This window comes from Cheilinus undulatus, linkage group 4, assembly GCF_018320785.1.
Source record: "Cheilinus undulatus linkage group 4, ASM1832078v1, whole genome shotgun sequence".
Classification (NCBI taxonomy): domain Eukaryota; kingdom Metazoa; phylum Chordata; class Actinopteri; order Labriformes; family Labridae; genus Cheilinus; species Cheilinus undulatus.
Window position 1 is genome coordinate 54,795,731 of NC_054868.1, and position 14,314 is coordinate 54,810,044.

At 41.6% G+C, this 14,314-nt stretch overlaps 1 protein-coding gene across 1 annotated transcript; it reads left to right on the forward strand.

Annotated features, from left to right (window-relative positions):
* The first annotated feature begins 5,271 nt into the window (after nt 1-5,271).
* acta1a (actin alpha 1, skeletal muscle a) lies at nt 5,272-10,791 on the forward strand. The gene is made up of 7 exons (XM_041784746.1): nt 5,272-5,425; nt 7,915-8,056; nt 8,221-8,545; nt 8,640-8,801; nt 9,646-9,837; nt 9,937-10,118; nt 10,417-10,791. The coding sequence occupies exons 2-7, from the start codon at nt 7,928-7,930 to the stop codon at nt 10,558-10,560; spliced, it is 1,134 nt and encodes a 377-aa protein (XP_041640680.1). The 5' UTR covers nt 5,272-5,425; nt 7,915-7,927; the 3' UTR covers nt 10,561-10,791.
* Nucleotides 10,792-14,314: the final 3,523 nt, after the last annotated feature.

A 14,314-nucleotide genomic window follows, 5' to 3' on the forward strand; every position in this document is an offset into this window, starting at 1 on the left:
GGTGATCATGTCTGTAAAAGGGAAGATATTTGTCACCAAATTCTTCTGTTGCATCAACTTCCCTCTTCAGATTGATGACTGCAGCGTGCGGCCATACTTTCAGTCTGATCATACTCTGTTTAAACCTCAGTCCGCCGCTCTGACACCTCGCCGAGCTCGCTAACAGTTGGATAAACACAGCCGGGCGTGTCGGCTCGGTGTTTGTCTCTGAGGAATCCTGGCTCAGTCCTCCGGCTGCAGCTGTCCGACACGCTCAGGGTCCTGACCTTCTGCTTTTAGAAACCTGAGTGTGGACGCCACTCAGCTGCTCCTGTTTTCATCAAACATTTAAGGGTTTTCAGATAAACTAGTCCTACACATTTCTAACTGAAGAAAACTAAATCCCTAGTTTGATCTCAGAGCTCAGAGAAGTTCCTGCTGAGTCAGGAAAATCACAACTAAAGTCATTCATTTCTGATGATCAATAACCCGGTCTCAGTATTCGGGATTGGCTCAGGATCCTGATCCCATTTGAGGACTGTTATTTTCATATCTTTTATTTATCTAAGTAGAGATGCTTTCTCTCCTCTCTGCTCCGGGCGTAATAAAACTGCACAGTGGCATAAAGTTAGATATTCAAATTTAACTTGTTTGGCTACTTGTAGGCTATGCCACTCATTGGCTGGTCATTAAGCTCCACTGAGAGCTGCAATGCATCATGGGGGCTGTCCAGTACAACCAGTGTGCTCCCATTCCAGGTACTGGTGGACTAAGAGGGGGGACAGGTCAGTGTACTTACTGGCAGATCCATTTCCTGGTTGAAACCAGACTGAAAAGAAACTCTCGTTATCCTGTTTTTTGGTTTTTGACCAAAAATGGAAAAACAATAAAATGAGCTGTTATTCCGTTGTTCCGTTCTTGACTGAAAATGAAAAAATGGAAAACTAGCTGTTTTTACGTTTGTTTGTTTGTTTGGTCACAAAAACAAAAAAATTAATAAAATTTTAAAAAACAGGGTTGTTGTTGTTGTTGTTCAAAATTCCATTATTTTGTTTTCTTCACTTGCGTAATTATATTCTTGAGGAACAGGAAGTCATGTGACAATTGGGAAAGGTAAGTATTTCAAAATAAAAGCCCTCATGTCAAATCAAGAGCCATCTAGTGGCTATTTTCAGTAAAAAATGGAAAAACAGAATAAAGGCTTATTTTTTCATATTTCCCATTTTTGATCAAAGAAACAGAATAGCAGCTCGTTTTGTTTGTTTGTTTGTTTTTTTGTTTTTTCATTTTTTCCACTTTTGGTTAAAAACCAAAAATCTGACTACCAAGAGTTTCTCCCGTTTTTCAGTCTGGTTTCAACCAGGACATGGATCTGCCAGAAAGTACACTGACTGGGATAAAACACATTCAGGTACCCTCTAGGTTCCCCGTCTAAGCGCCTGTCCTTTCCCTGACCACGCCCCTTTGACCCCGCACAGGGAAGAATGTGGGGGAGACGGTCTCTGATGCTTTACTGCTATCCACTCACAGGACATCCAAGGTGACCCAAATAAGGACATTTATACCCTCGAACACATGGGAGGAATCCTGCTCCTCTGACTAAGCTTCACTGACATCCTCACTGAAACGGACAAACAGCTGGAAATTCCTCCTGGTTCATTTCAGAGGTGTCGGTATAATAAAGGAATGAAAATGTTAATGTAAGCAGCATTTCTAACTGTTTCACTATAAACTGTCAAAACTAATCAGATTAAATACAGTCCATAGTTAGTGCTCAAATTTAAAACAAATCCAGAATAATGGCCTCCCTTTCTTTGATAAATCCCCGTCAGCGTCTCCCTGCAGCTGCAGAGATGTAAAATCAGTCCTCCACCTCTCCTCTGTGTCTCATTTACCTTTAAAAACTCAGACAGCTCTTTTACCTTCTTGTCGTTCATTTATTTCCTTTTCAGTCCATAACAAGCTCCTTTTCCTGTGGTGAAGTTCATGTCACTACTTTGATCGTCCATAAAAGCCGTCTGTATCCAAACAGGAAGTCAGTTACCCTTTCACAATAACAGCTTTTTATTCATACCACCACAGAACAGTTTCCCGTATCGCCTCAGTCAAACTAAAACAGTTTCAAATGTAAAATAGAGATGTTTAAAAATGTCATAAAAAGGGATGCAGTTATTCGTGTTAACTGCAAAAAATCAGAGATTAATCGCAATAAAAATGTGATAATTATACAACCCTGCTATAACCATATGGCATCTTCTGGTGCCTTTTTTATTATTTTACCCCCAAAATATGAGGGAAACTGTGAAATCAGATTTTAATGCAAACTCAATCTGATGCCACAGTGGTGTGAAAAGTGTTAAAGGGGACATATTGTGGAAAAATCACTTTTTAAGGTTTTTCCAACAAAAATATGTTCCCCTGCCCTGTCCACAATCCACCCCCACCACAACCTTTCAGAAAATGTGTCCTGAAACAAACTGTTCTCAGATTTTCCCCTTATGATGTCACCTGGGGAGTTAGCCCCGCCCCCAGGTTTGGTTTACCTTCCCTGCTTGGAAGAAAGTTCCACCTCCCTCTCCTGATGAGAGCAGGATCAGGAGAGCCACATCCATTAAGCCAAATCCATTTCCTGAGAGGGGCGGGGTCAGGGGTGGAGTCAGATAGTTTATTAACATTTAAAGCCACAGAAACAGCTGGTTCTGAGCAGGGCTCAAACAGAGGGGTTTATAGACATGCAAAAATCTAATACTGGAGGGTTTTTTCAGCAACAAACTTCACAGGCATGTTTTGGGGACCTCTGAGAAACTTTTCCTAAAAGGGTAAAATATGTGACCTTTAAAATATTATTTCAGATAATAAAAGTGAATAACAAAAGAGCAAATGCTACAAAAACGTGTTTTCTGTTTCTATTTGGGTCGTTGATCAGCAATTACGAAGACATTTAATGAAATCATTGAATAAGTCATATTCACTGTTGGACTCCAAACAGGAGGAGCAATCCCTCCCTTTAATAATAATAATACATTTTATTTATAAGCGCCTTTCTGAACACTCAAGGTCACTTTTTAGATGAAACCAGGCACAATAAAAACAGTAGATAAAAGCAAACAGTATAAAATGGGACAAAGAAATTACAATGAATATGCTATCCTGAACAGGTGGGTTTGGAGTCTAGATCTGAAGAGAGGGAGAGAGTCAATGTTCAGGATGTCTGGTGGGAGTGAGTTCCAGAGTTGGGGAGCAGAGCAGCTGAAAGCTCTGGTCCCCATGGTGCTGAGGCGGGCAGAGGGTGTTCTATGTTTGAAAAAATGCCTTTATGTTAGTGAACTGTGATAAGTTGCTCTGTTGGGTACCATGTAAAGAGACCAGTTTTAAAAAAGCCTACGCTTTGGTGCCCAGTAATGAGTCAAATTTAAAAAAAAAAAAAAAGCTCAACTTGGTGCTGTCTAAATGAACAAATTGGGAAATGAGAAAAATCTTCAGTATGACCCAAAGTTTGTGATGGGAGTAAATTCGCTCATCTAATTTGCATATTCTGACATCACCAGGCGGCCTCTACTGCCATTGGCTGTGCATTTTCTCCCGCGGTTTCTAACACAGCTGCCCCTACCTCCGCAGTGTTTTTCATTCCCTACCCCCGTCACTTTTCGCGGTGGGTGTTCTGACCACCCCGATACCCCCACCACATCCCCTCCCTCCCCGGCCACGGTGAGGCAAAGCATCGGCCTCGGTATGTGCTGCTTGTGGACTATCATGGCGCATGGACGCGCTGTCAGTGCTCACAGACACACCGTCAGTCTCGCCCATGGTTTCAGCGGACGACTGAACGTCATGTCAGAGGGTGAATATTCCTCTATTCCTCCCAGCATCATGAGTATTCTCACTACAATTAACTCTCTCTCACTTCGTTACACTCCGACTACAACCACCGCCTCCTCCCTCTCTCCAAAACTTTGAATAGAAACACGCCCATAAATGCTGCTGGGATTGAAGTTACTCATGTCCGCCATCTCCTGGTGTAAAGTAGTAACAACATTAGGCACCATATTTGCAGTTAGAGCCTGTTTAATTCAGCAATGTTGCTTGTCGCAATCTTGCGACTTTGGCACTTAAAGGGTTAAATGTTGTTAAAAGGTGGTAAAAATGGGTTTGAAGTAATTTTAAAAATGGGCCAAATTAGGCAAAAAAGTGTCCAAACAAAGGCAAAGTGAGCTAAAGTTGGCAAAAAGGTGGCAAAATAAGTTACAAGTGGCAGAAAAGTGGCAAAAGGGGTTAAAGTTGCTAAAAGGTGGTAAAAGGGTTAAAAGTGATGTAAAAATTGGCAAAAAAAATGTCCAAATAATAGCAAAAGTAGCAAAAAAGGGTAAATATGGCAAAAAGATGCAAAAATGGGTCAAAAGTATTAAAAAAAAGTTGTAAAATTGAAAAAAAGGCATCAAAAATGGTTTAAGTCATCAAATTAAGTGGCAATATGGGTAGAAAAATGGGTTAACTAATAATCACAACACCAATTTTAACTCAATAATAGCTTGACAAATGAGGTAACTGTTAGCCAGGATGCTAGCACCAATGCTACTGATCCAACACACACACACTGATCATCAATCCATCACAGCTGGGGAGGGAACATACTCTGGGGGTTTTCAGGGGCCCAGCCAGGCCCCCAGGGCACACCTTGACTTGCTAGTGCCTTGCCACACCATTTGAGAACCACGGAGCTAGATAATTATACCTGTGTTATGGTCTTTTAATCACATAAATGTTCGGTCTTAGCTGGGGTTTCTTGTACTTTGTTTGCAGCTGCCCCACCACAGCAGGGGCCCTTTAATCATTTTTGCCCCTGCCCCCCAAACTCCTTGGGTCCGCCACTGTCATAAATATTTAACTTTGGATTATTCCCCTGGGAATGTAAGATAATTGTAGATTTTTGGAAGAGGAGGATCCCAGCTAGAGGTTAATGCCTCACAGGGGTCCTCCTTGTTGTAAAAGTTTCGCCCTCCCCTGGATATAAACTATTAAAATTTCAAAATAAACGTCGGTGTGCTGAATGGGCGTGTGTGCTTCCTGTCAGATGAGTTGATGTGTGATTATAGTAGTAGTAGTAGCTCGGTCGGTACGGTCGGTGCCTCGCTCTGGTCTCGCTCCATACACGGGCTCGCGGGGGCTTCCTCTCCATATATGGGCCGCCCGGCGCGCGAGCTTCTGTTCGGATTCTTAACGGCCGCCCTCCCGCGCGACCATGTATGGACGAACAGCCCGCCGAATTCCTCCCGAATACTCCGACATTCCTAGCGGCTGTCTGCGGAGGAGAAAAAAACACCTCCCCGGGTGGTATGGAGGGGATAGACGGGTATATAAGGGGCCCGGTGGTCGCTGCCTGTCACCTCCTATCAGCTGGAACCCACAGCGGTCAAAGTTCCTCACTGACGGCCGGAGACGAGCAGAGGTAAGCGGCTTTGACTGGGGAGGGATGGGCTGGGTGGATGTGGAGAGCGGAGCTAGCTTTTTAAATTAACGACGTTAGCTGAGTTAAATAGATTGAGATTAATCCGGATTGACAGAATTGATGGAAGATAGCGGTGAACCATAGCCGGTTTCATCGGCTTTTATTTTGATAGGGAGTGGGAAACTTCCTATGAGGCAGATAGTGCTGCTGCATTCAGGCGCTGTGGAAAATTTTGGCTTTTTAGTAGAACGACAACAAAACCTGGACGAAATTCTGAAATACTGGAATGGAATGTTGCGATAATTCTTCATTACTCTACAGTTAATTATATTTCACCTACTTTTAAACATTATATCCCCTCTACAGCCTAGCTTGCTCCTTAACTTGCCTTTCACAACATTTTAAACACAGAGCGACACAATTCTGAATACAGGACCTGTCCTTTTATCAGTTTGTGCGTTTTTTCTTCCTCCACTTGTTATCAAAATGTTAAACAGTCAAATAATAGGGGAAAGAAAAAGAACAGTAAATGTAAAATACAAACAGAGGCTTTAAAGTTTAGATATAGGATTCTATGAGGAGATTGTGAAGGCATCATCATTGTGAATGGAGGTAAATGGGAATTCTGTTATATTTAACTGGTTAAACTTATTTAGTTGGTTTTATACATCATCCAAACATAGTTGTGGTCAGTGGGTAATTCATAAAGTTTAAATAATAAATGTAGGTGTAGATAAACCTTTGAATAACTACAGAATTAGAATAATACCATTATAGATACAACAGTAAATACTGTGGCTTTGACTGGGGCGATACATTACTATTATTTTTATGTTTAAACATCACATATCCATGAACTTTGCCTTGTTCATGGATCATTTGTGTGTAATTATGTTGTAATTTGAGGGTTTATGTGAGCATCTAACAAACCTAAGATGCAGTATTATTTATAGCTGTTTTATCATTAGGCAAGGGTGGGCATTTTCCAAGAGCCTCGAGCTCCAAGGGGCCCAAAGATACAGCCATTATAGGTGTTAATCAATACTAGGGCTATGTCTAAAATTATTTTAAATAATTAAGATGGTCATTTTAAATGTAGATAAGGCAAAGACATACTGAAACAGTGAATCAGTGGATTACTGTGCGGTAAAACTATATAAATAAATCAGAATCAATCATAATGAGTAGGTTTATAAACAACCCTATGTCACTGATCATCAACTGGCGGCCCGAGGGCCATATCAGGCCCCCCAAAGCTTCCAGTCCGGCCCCCAGAAGATCATTAAAGGAGGAAAAGAAGATGTTCTGGTCTTAAGGGTAATTTGTCTTTAAATGTCTGCAGCTGTTAAACCCACCACAAGATTAATATAATAACATTTAATATTGAAAATGTTTTAGAATGACTGAGCATTTGATCTGGTTTTACAGAAATTCACTTGTCAGCCATTATTAGTAATTCTTTCAAAAATATATTTCATGAAATAGGTTACGACTGGTGGAAATGCTGCAAAACTGGCCAGAAAAAGGGTTAGACAGCAGCAAAATGGGTTACAGGTGGCACAAAGGGACAAAACTTGGCTGGAAAAGTGGTGAAAAGAGGTTAAATGTGGCATAAATTGGTAAAGAGGAAAAAAGGGGCAAAAAGTATTTTAAAATAGGGTAAAATTGGCAAAAATAGTGCAAACACAATAATGAAAAGGGGTTAAAAATGTGGCAAATAGTTAAAAGTGGCACAAAGGGGATAAAAAATGAAGGAAAAGTAATACAAAGGGGTTTAATAATTGCAAAAATTGTGTCAGAGAGGCCTAAAGGGCCAACGAGTATCAAAAGTTAACTAAAATATAGCTAAAATAGCCTGGAAAAGTAGTAAAAAGGGGTTTAAAAGCAGCACACAGGGGCAATAATTGGCAGGCTAGTGACTGCAAGGGGCTAAAGAGAGGTAAAATGGGCAAAAAGTGGTAAAACTTGGTTTAAAAGTGGCAAAAAATGTTTCAGAAATGGTAGAATGATGTATTGAAAAGGGATTCAAAGGTGTCAAAATGGGTAAATATTGGTGCTAAATCACATTTGGGGAGGGCCCATTCCCTAGGATTTGAAAGAAAAAAACAATAATATGTTTATTAGCACAATATATTTATTTAGTTTTAGTTTGTTTGAAAGTCCGGCCCTGAGAGTCCTCGTCAAAACTAAATCTGGCCCTTGTGCACATTTGCTTGATGACCCCTGCCCTATGTGAGGCCAGTTGATTGCTAAGGCTATCATTCTGAACATCCATGTAGATGGTGAAGTCTCCTACAATAATGATAGAAAGGAATTCAGATAGAAACTCAGTGTAAGGGCCAGGAGGGTCAAAAAAGCTGACTTTGTGGGTTTTGAAACTGAATGAGAGCCTCTAAATTTCTCAGACCAGCCCTGTTTATGTTCTCTGTTGAAATGAATGAGCCACCAGTGACCCTCAGTAAACATTTCCCGCCTCTCTCCTCTTTCAGATAACCCGCAGACATGTGTGACGACGACGAGACCACCGCCCTTGTGTGCGACAATGGCTCCGGCCTGGTGAAGGCTGGCTTCGCTGGAGACGACGCTCCCAGGGCCGTGTTCCCCTCCATCGTCGGCCGTCCCCGTCACCAGGTACACCCGGGGATCTTGTACCCCTTTACTGATGTCTCTTTGGGAACAAACATTATATATGTCTTACTTAATGAGTTTAAAGCCACTCCTCTGTATTTTTTATTGTGGCTGAAGCTTACGAGAACTGCTCAAGAAATGTGTTTATTATTCTCCTCTCCCCTCAGGGTGTGATGGTCGGTATGGGTCAGAAGGACTCCTACGTGGGCGACGAGGCTCAGAGCAAGAGGGGCATCCTGACCCTGAAGTACCCCATCGAGCACGGCATCATCACCAACTGGGACGACATGGAGAAGATCTGGCACCACACCTTCTACAATGAGCTGCGTGTGGCCCCTGAGGAGCACCCCACCCTGCTGACAGAAGCCCCCCTCAACCCCAAAGCCAACAGAGAGAAGATGACTCAGATCATGTTTGAGACCTTCAACGTCCCCGCCATGTACGTGGCCATCCAGGCCGTGCTGTCCCTTTACGCCTCCGGACGTACCACCGGTGAGTCTGCTGTAAAGAACGGTCCAGGATCTGGATTTTAACTTCTCTGCTATGTAATCTGCATCATGAGCTGACCCTGCTGTGTCCGTCTCAGGTATCGTTCTGGACTCTGGCGATGGTGTGACCCACAACGTGCCCATCTATGAAGGCTATGCTCTGCCTCACGCCATCATGCGTCTGGACCTGGCTGGTCGTGATCTGACCGACTACCTCATGAAGATCCTGACTGAGCGCGGCTACTCCTTCGTCACAACAGGTAAAAAGAAAAACAGCCTTCTTTTGATGTGGCACCTGATTTGACGTTTCTTTCCCTCTCTTAAATCTGAGAAAAATATGAAGATGGGACGTCCCAGCTAAGGATTTACAGAGTCAAATCTGATTGGGCTGGTTTAGTCTGAAAGCGTACCTAAACCCTCAGAGACCTGTTACAGCAGGAAATATTTAAATTCTACATTTTGTGTTGAAAATATGCATAGTGACTGCCCTCTACAGGTTGAAACCATCTACTACAACAGAATTATTTACATACATTTCTATTGGCTGATTCGGTTCTCTGTGATGTTTTTGACGCAATAGAGCTCAGAAGTTACCACCCACTTTTTCACAACCACCAGTTTCACTAGTAGCAGCCCACGGCTGAAATTCACACTCCACCAATCAGAGACATTGCTGTGGAACACTAGAGGATTGTGGGTAATGTAGTGTAGTTTTCTGCAATTGTGAATAAACCATGTTTTTCTATGATTACCCAAGTTAAACCGTCTTATTTTAAAAAACAACAATTAGATTCACTTTGAGTGGCAGTGATTGTAGAAGTTTTACGTGTAAAGGTAGATTCAGCCAGTCAGAAGTGTTGCTGTGACATTATAAGGTTGTGGGTAATGTAGAACTGTTGACTGAGACAATGAATCAACCATGTTTTTCTTAAATGAGGTCAACTACATGAGAAATAGTGTCTCCTACATGCCCAATTATCATGGTTTCTAGTGGAAGGACAACCCTGAACGGTTCTGAGGCTCACAGTGTCTACGTAGACTTCAGTATCCCAGTGTTTCCTTCCCTCCTTTTTTAACGGTCTGATGTGTCCTCTCTGTTTCCAGCTGAGCGTGAGATCGTTCGTGACATCAAGGAGAAGCTCTGCTACGTGGCTCTGGACTTTGAGAACGAGATGGCCACCGCCGCCTCCTCCTCCTCTCTGGAGAAGAGCTATGAGCTGCCCGACGGTCAGGTCATCACCATCGGTAACGAGCGTTTCCGCTGCCCAGAGACCCTGTTCCAGCCCTCATTCATCGGTAGGTGTTACGAACAGATTTGTGTTCAGTTCAAGGTGGAATAACTAAAGGTTAAATCTCACTTTATACTCTAAATCTCTCTGCTGTGCATCTAATCAGGTATGGAGTCCGCTGGCATCCATGAAACCGCCTACAACAGCATCATGAAGTGCGACATTGACATCCGTAAGGACCTGTATGCCAACAATGTGCTCTCCGGCGGCACCACCATGTACCCGGGTATCGCTGACCGCATGCAGAAGGAGATCACCGCTCTGGCTCCCAGCACAATGAAGATCAAGGTCAGACTGGTTTCACATTAGGGACCTGGTCCAAGTACACTTGACCCCAGAGTCTGGTTTCTATCGTCAGCTTTCCCTGAGCTTTGAGCTTAACTGTGACTGTTTTATTAAGTATAAACATCCACATTAACTATATTGATTTAAAGGACATGTCTTACCCTAATATGCATCAATAAATCCATCTAAAAAAACTTGATAATTTGCCCAGCCCTAGGCAGCTGAATGGTCCTGATTTCTCCTACAGCAATATTACTCTGTGTGCTTTTAAATTTTAATCAGATTTCTTTCTCTTGTGCAGATCATCGCCCCTCCTGAGCGTAAATACTCGGTGTGGATCGGCGGCTCCATCCTGGCCTCCCTCTCCACCTTCCAGCAGATGTGGATCAGCAAACAGGAGTACGACGAGGCCGGCCCCAGCATCGTCCACCGCAAGTGCTTCTAAACACGCCGCCGCCGCCACACAGCCGTCCTACGACCACGACCACGACCACGGCCTGACCTGTACATATGTTATTTATTCCTCCTGTTTTTATTTTTGTGCTTGAATGTGAGTGATGCTGAGAGTGTGTGAGAGTGATACGCTTCAACTCAGACCAACTGTGACAGAGAATTTTAGAAGAAACTCAGAAAAGACCAAAAAGATTTAAGGAATAAAAGAATCCTGTCATTTTCACTGAAGACGTCTGTTTTTATTTCTAAATCTCCACACAGATTAACCCATTACAGCCTGAAAACACAAATTATAGCCAGAAAATTCTAATCTTTTTGAACTGAAATGTTTATTTCACTTTCTACTGAAATCCAAAAATATACAATACACATATACAATTTTTTTTATATCTTATTTGATACATTAGGTTTTTTGGTAACTGATAATCCACTTAAGGCATTTTTATCATTTATTAGATTGTATTCAGAATTGTTTTAGTAATTTATTGATCATATTGATTAGATAAAGGTATCTTTAAAGTATGTATCAAATATGATACAACAGGCTTTAAGGGGTTAAAATATATCATGTTACAGGTTTATTTACTGATTTAATGACTGTCAAGATAATAATAATTATCCAGATTCATTAAGATCCAAATTTTACCCCTTTTCATTACATTATTTCAACAATTTTTGCAACTTTAAAACCAATTTTTCCCACTTCAAACTCATTGTTAATACTTTTAGCCTCTTTAACCCAATTTTTTGAAAGATTTTAACCAATTTAAACCACTTTCTCTGCAGTTTTATACCCTGTGTGACACTCTTTAATCAGTTTCTGCCTTGTTACCAATTTTTGATACCTTCTGTGCCTTTTTTCCTCTTTTACCATATTTTTTTGCCACATTTTAACCTCTTTTCACCACTTTATCTGGTCATATTTGCAGCACTTCTGCCAACCTTTTTTTAAAGATCAACTAATTATGGCACTAAATCTCTGTAAAAACAGATCAAATGTTAAGTCATTCTAAAACTATTTCAATGTTAATTTTTTGTAGGATGGATTTAACAGTTGCAGACATTTAAAGCCAATAGAAACTCTTAAAAAATCTTCTTTTCCTCCTTTTCTGAATGTAATGATCCTTCAAAGGTCGGACAGAAGCTTTGGGGGGCCTGATGTGGCCCCCTGGCCACCAGTTGATGATCAGTGCCCAACATGGACAGATGAATAAACCAAACAAAGAAATATTCATAATAATGTAATTAATATTAATAGTAACAATGTGTTGTGTAATGTTTATGTAAGTGTGTACATGTGCATGTAAGTGTATGTGAAAGTGCCTTTTATTTTACAAATCAATCACGGTCAATATTATTTGGCTTTTTCAGACAAAAAATGAAATACAAAAAAACTCTTCAATGTCAAAATGAAAAATAAATATGCATAAATATTCACCCCCTTTAAAGTGACTGAGCTAATTCAACAGATTTCCAGACAGTTGGTGCTAGCAGTCTCACAGTGATTGTAGTATAAAGACATCTGAGTCTGGAAGGTCCAGTCACTGGTTCATCAGTATTCCTGGCTACCATTACACCATGAAGACAAAAGAACACTCAGAGAAAAGGTTATTAAAAAGTCTAAGTCAGGGGTCATCTCTCTGAACATCCCCCAGAGTTCAGTTAAATCCATCATGAAGACATGAAGGAATATGTCACACGTGTAAATCTGCCTAGATCAGACCGTCCTCACTAACTGAGTGGGCGTGCAAGAAGGAGACTAGTGAGAGAGGACACCAAGACACCTATGACTACTCTGAAGGAGCTCCAAGCTTCAGCAGCTGAGATGGAGAGACTCTGCAGACAACAACTGTTGGCCGGGTTCTTCACCAGTCAGAGCTTTATGGGAGAGTGGCAAAGAGAAAGACACTGTTGAAGAAAACTCAGATTCAATCTGGACTAGAGTTCACCAGAAGGACTGTGGGAGACTCCATCAGTTCTTAGACATGTTTAAATGTTTGGGTCCCCTCTCAGAGCTGATGGACTGTTTGGAGGTTTAGATTTAGGGTCTGTCCTGAAGGTCTTGGGCTTTGGTAACTGTGAAAAAATGCTCCTAAATCCTTTATTCACTATGATTGCTTTTAGCAAGCCACTCCTGGGTTTGAGAATAGTCATGAACTTTGTTTCCGACAGAGTTAAAAGTAAAAAATCATCCCACATGAGCTTTTCCAGACCATTAATAAAGAAACTCAGGACATTTATAAGCTGCTAAAAAGATCAAGATAATAAACAGCAACTCCAAACATCCTTTTAAAACGATCTGTAAGCTCTCACCCATTAAAACCCCACTTCACTGCTCCTAATCCAAACAGATGAGAGAAAGCAGATCCTTCATAACGTTTATAAAGCTCTTAAGCTCCAAAACAAACACATAGATCAGGTTTTAAGAGCTGAATTAAACCCAGCAGCGTGTGTGAGCCAAACTAAACAGTATCAGGGTTTAACCAGACATCTATCATCCTCTACCTGCCTCTCTTCAGCCAATCAGAAAGAGGAAATAACTTCTTACCACTCTGATCCTCCTGTTCTTCACCTGTTGTCATCACAGCACAGATGGAGGCAGAGCACGCATGCGCAGTTCATTCGCTGCATCTTCAAGGAAAAATCATATTTCTTTTTTTTATTACATTTTCTCTTTCGATCCGTCGAGTTAAACAAAGTTAACCAAGAGCTGACCGGAAGTGGGTAATGTTTTCTCTTTCAAAATAAAAGCGTGGGTGGAAAAGGCTTGTCAAAGGTGCCACCATAACAATCTCAGTTTCAGGGTTGCAAAGGCACATTTAAAGGATTATTTTCTCATTCGCTAAGCTTCCTAGTGTGGACACTGTCTTATTTTAACTGTATTATAATGGGACTTTTTACAAATGTGTTCATGATAAATTATAGAATTAGAGAAAATTGTACTTGGTTTTGCTTGTAAAGCAAAAACGTACACAAGTAAAATAGAAATGACTGATTTTAAAACCAATTTAAGAAGTGGGCACAAGTAAATTTTCCACCAAACCCTCAGTGATTTACATTTTGATCTCCATACTTTGTTCTACCCAGTGGTATAAATGGCTCTGGTCCTACCAGACCTTCTTACAGAATAGGCTGGGCCCCTGATAAACCCAGAAAATGGACCCTGATAAACCCAGAGAATGGACCCTGATAAACCCAGAGAATGGACCCTGATAAACCAGAGAATGGACCCTGATAAACCCAGAGAATGGACCCTGATAAACCCAGAAAATGGACCCTGATAAACCCAGAGAATGGACCCTGATAAACCCAGAGAATGGACCCTGATAAACCAGAGAATGGACCCTGATAAACCCAGAGAATGGACCCTGATAAACCCAGAGAATGGACCCTGATAAACCCAGAGAATGGACCCTGATAAACCCAGAGAATGGACCCTGATAAACCCAGAGAATGGACCCTGATAAACCCAGAATGGACCCTGATAAACCAGAGAATGGACCCTGATAAACCCAGAGAATGGCCCCTGATAAACCCAGAATGGCCCCTGATAAACCCAGAAAATGGACCCTGATAAACCCAGAGAATGGCCCCTGATAAACCCAGAAAATGGACCCTGATAAACCCAGAGAATGGCCCCTGATAAACCCAGAATGGCCCCTGATAAACCCAGAGAATGGCCCCTGATAAACCCAGAGAATGGCCCCTGATAAACCCAGAGAATGGACCCTGATAAACCCAGAATG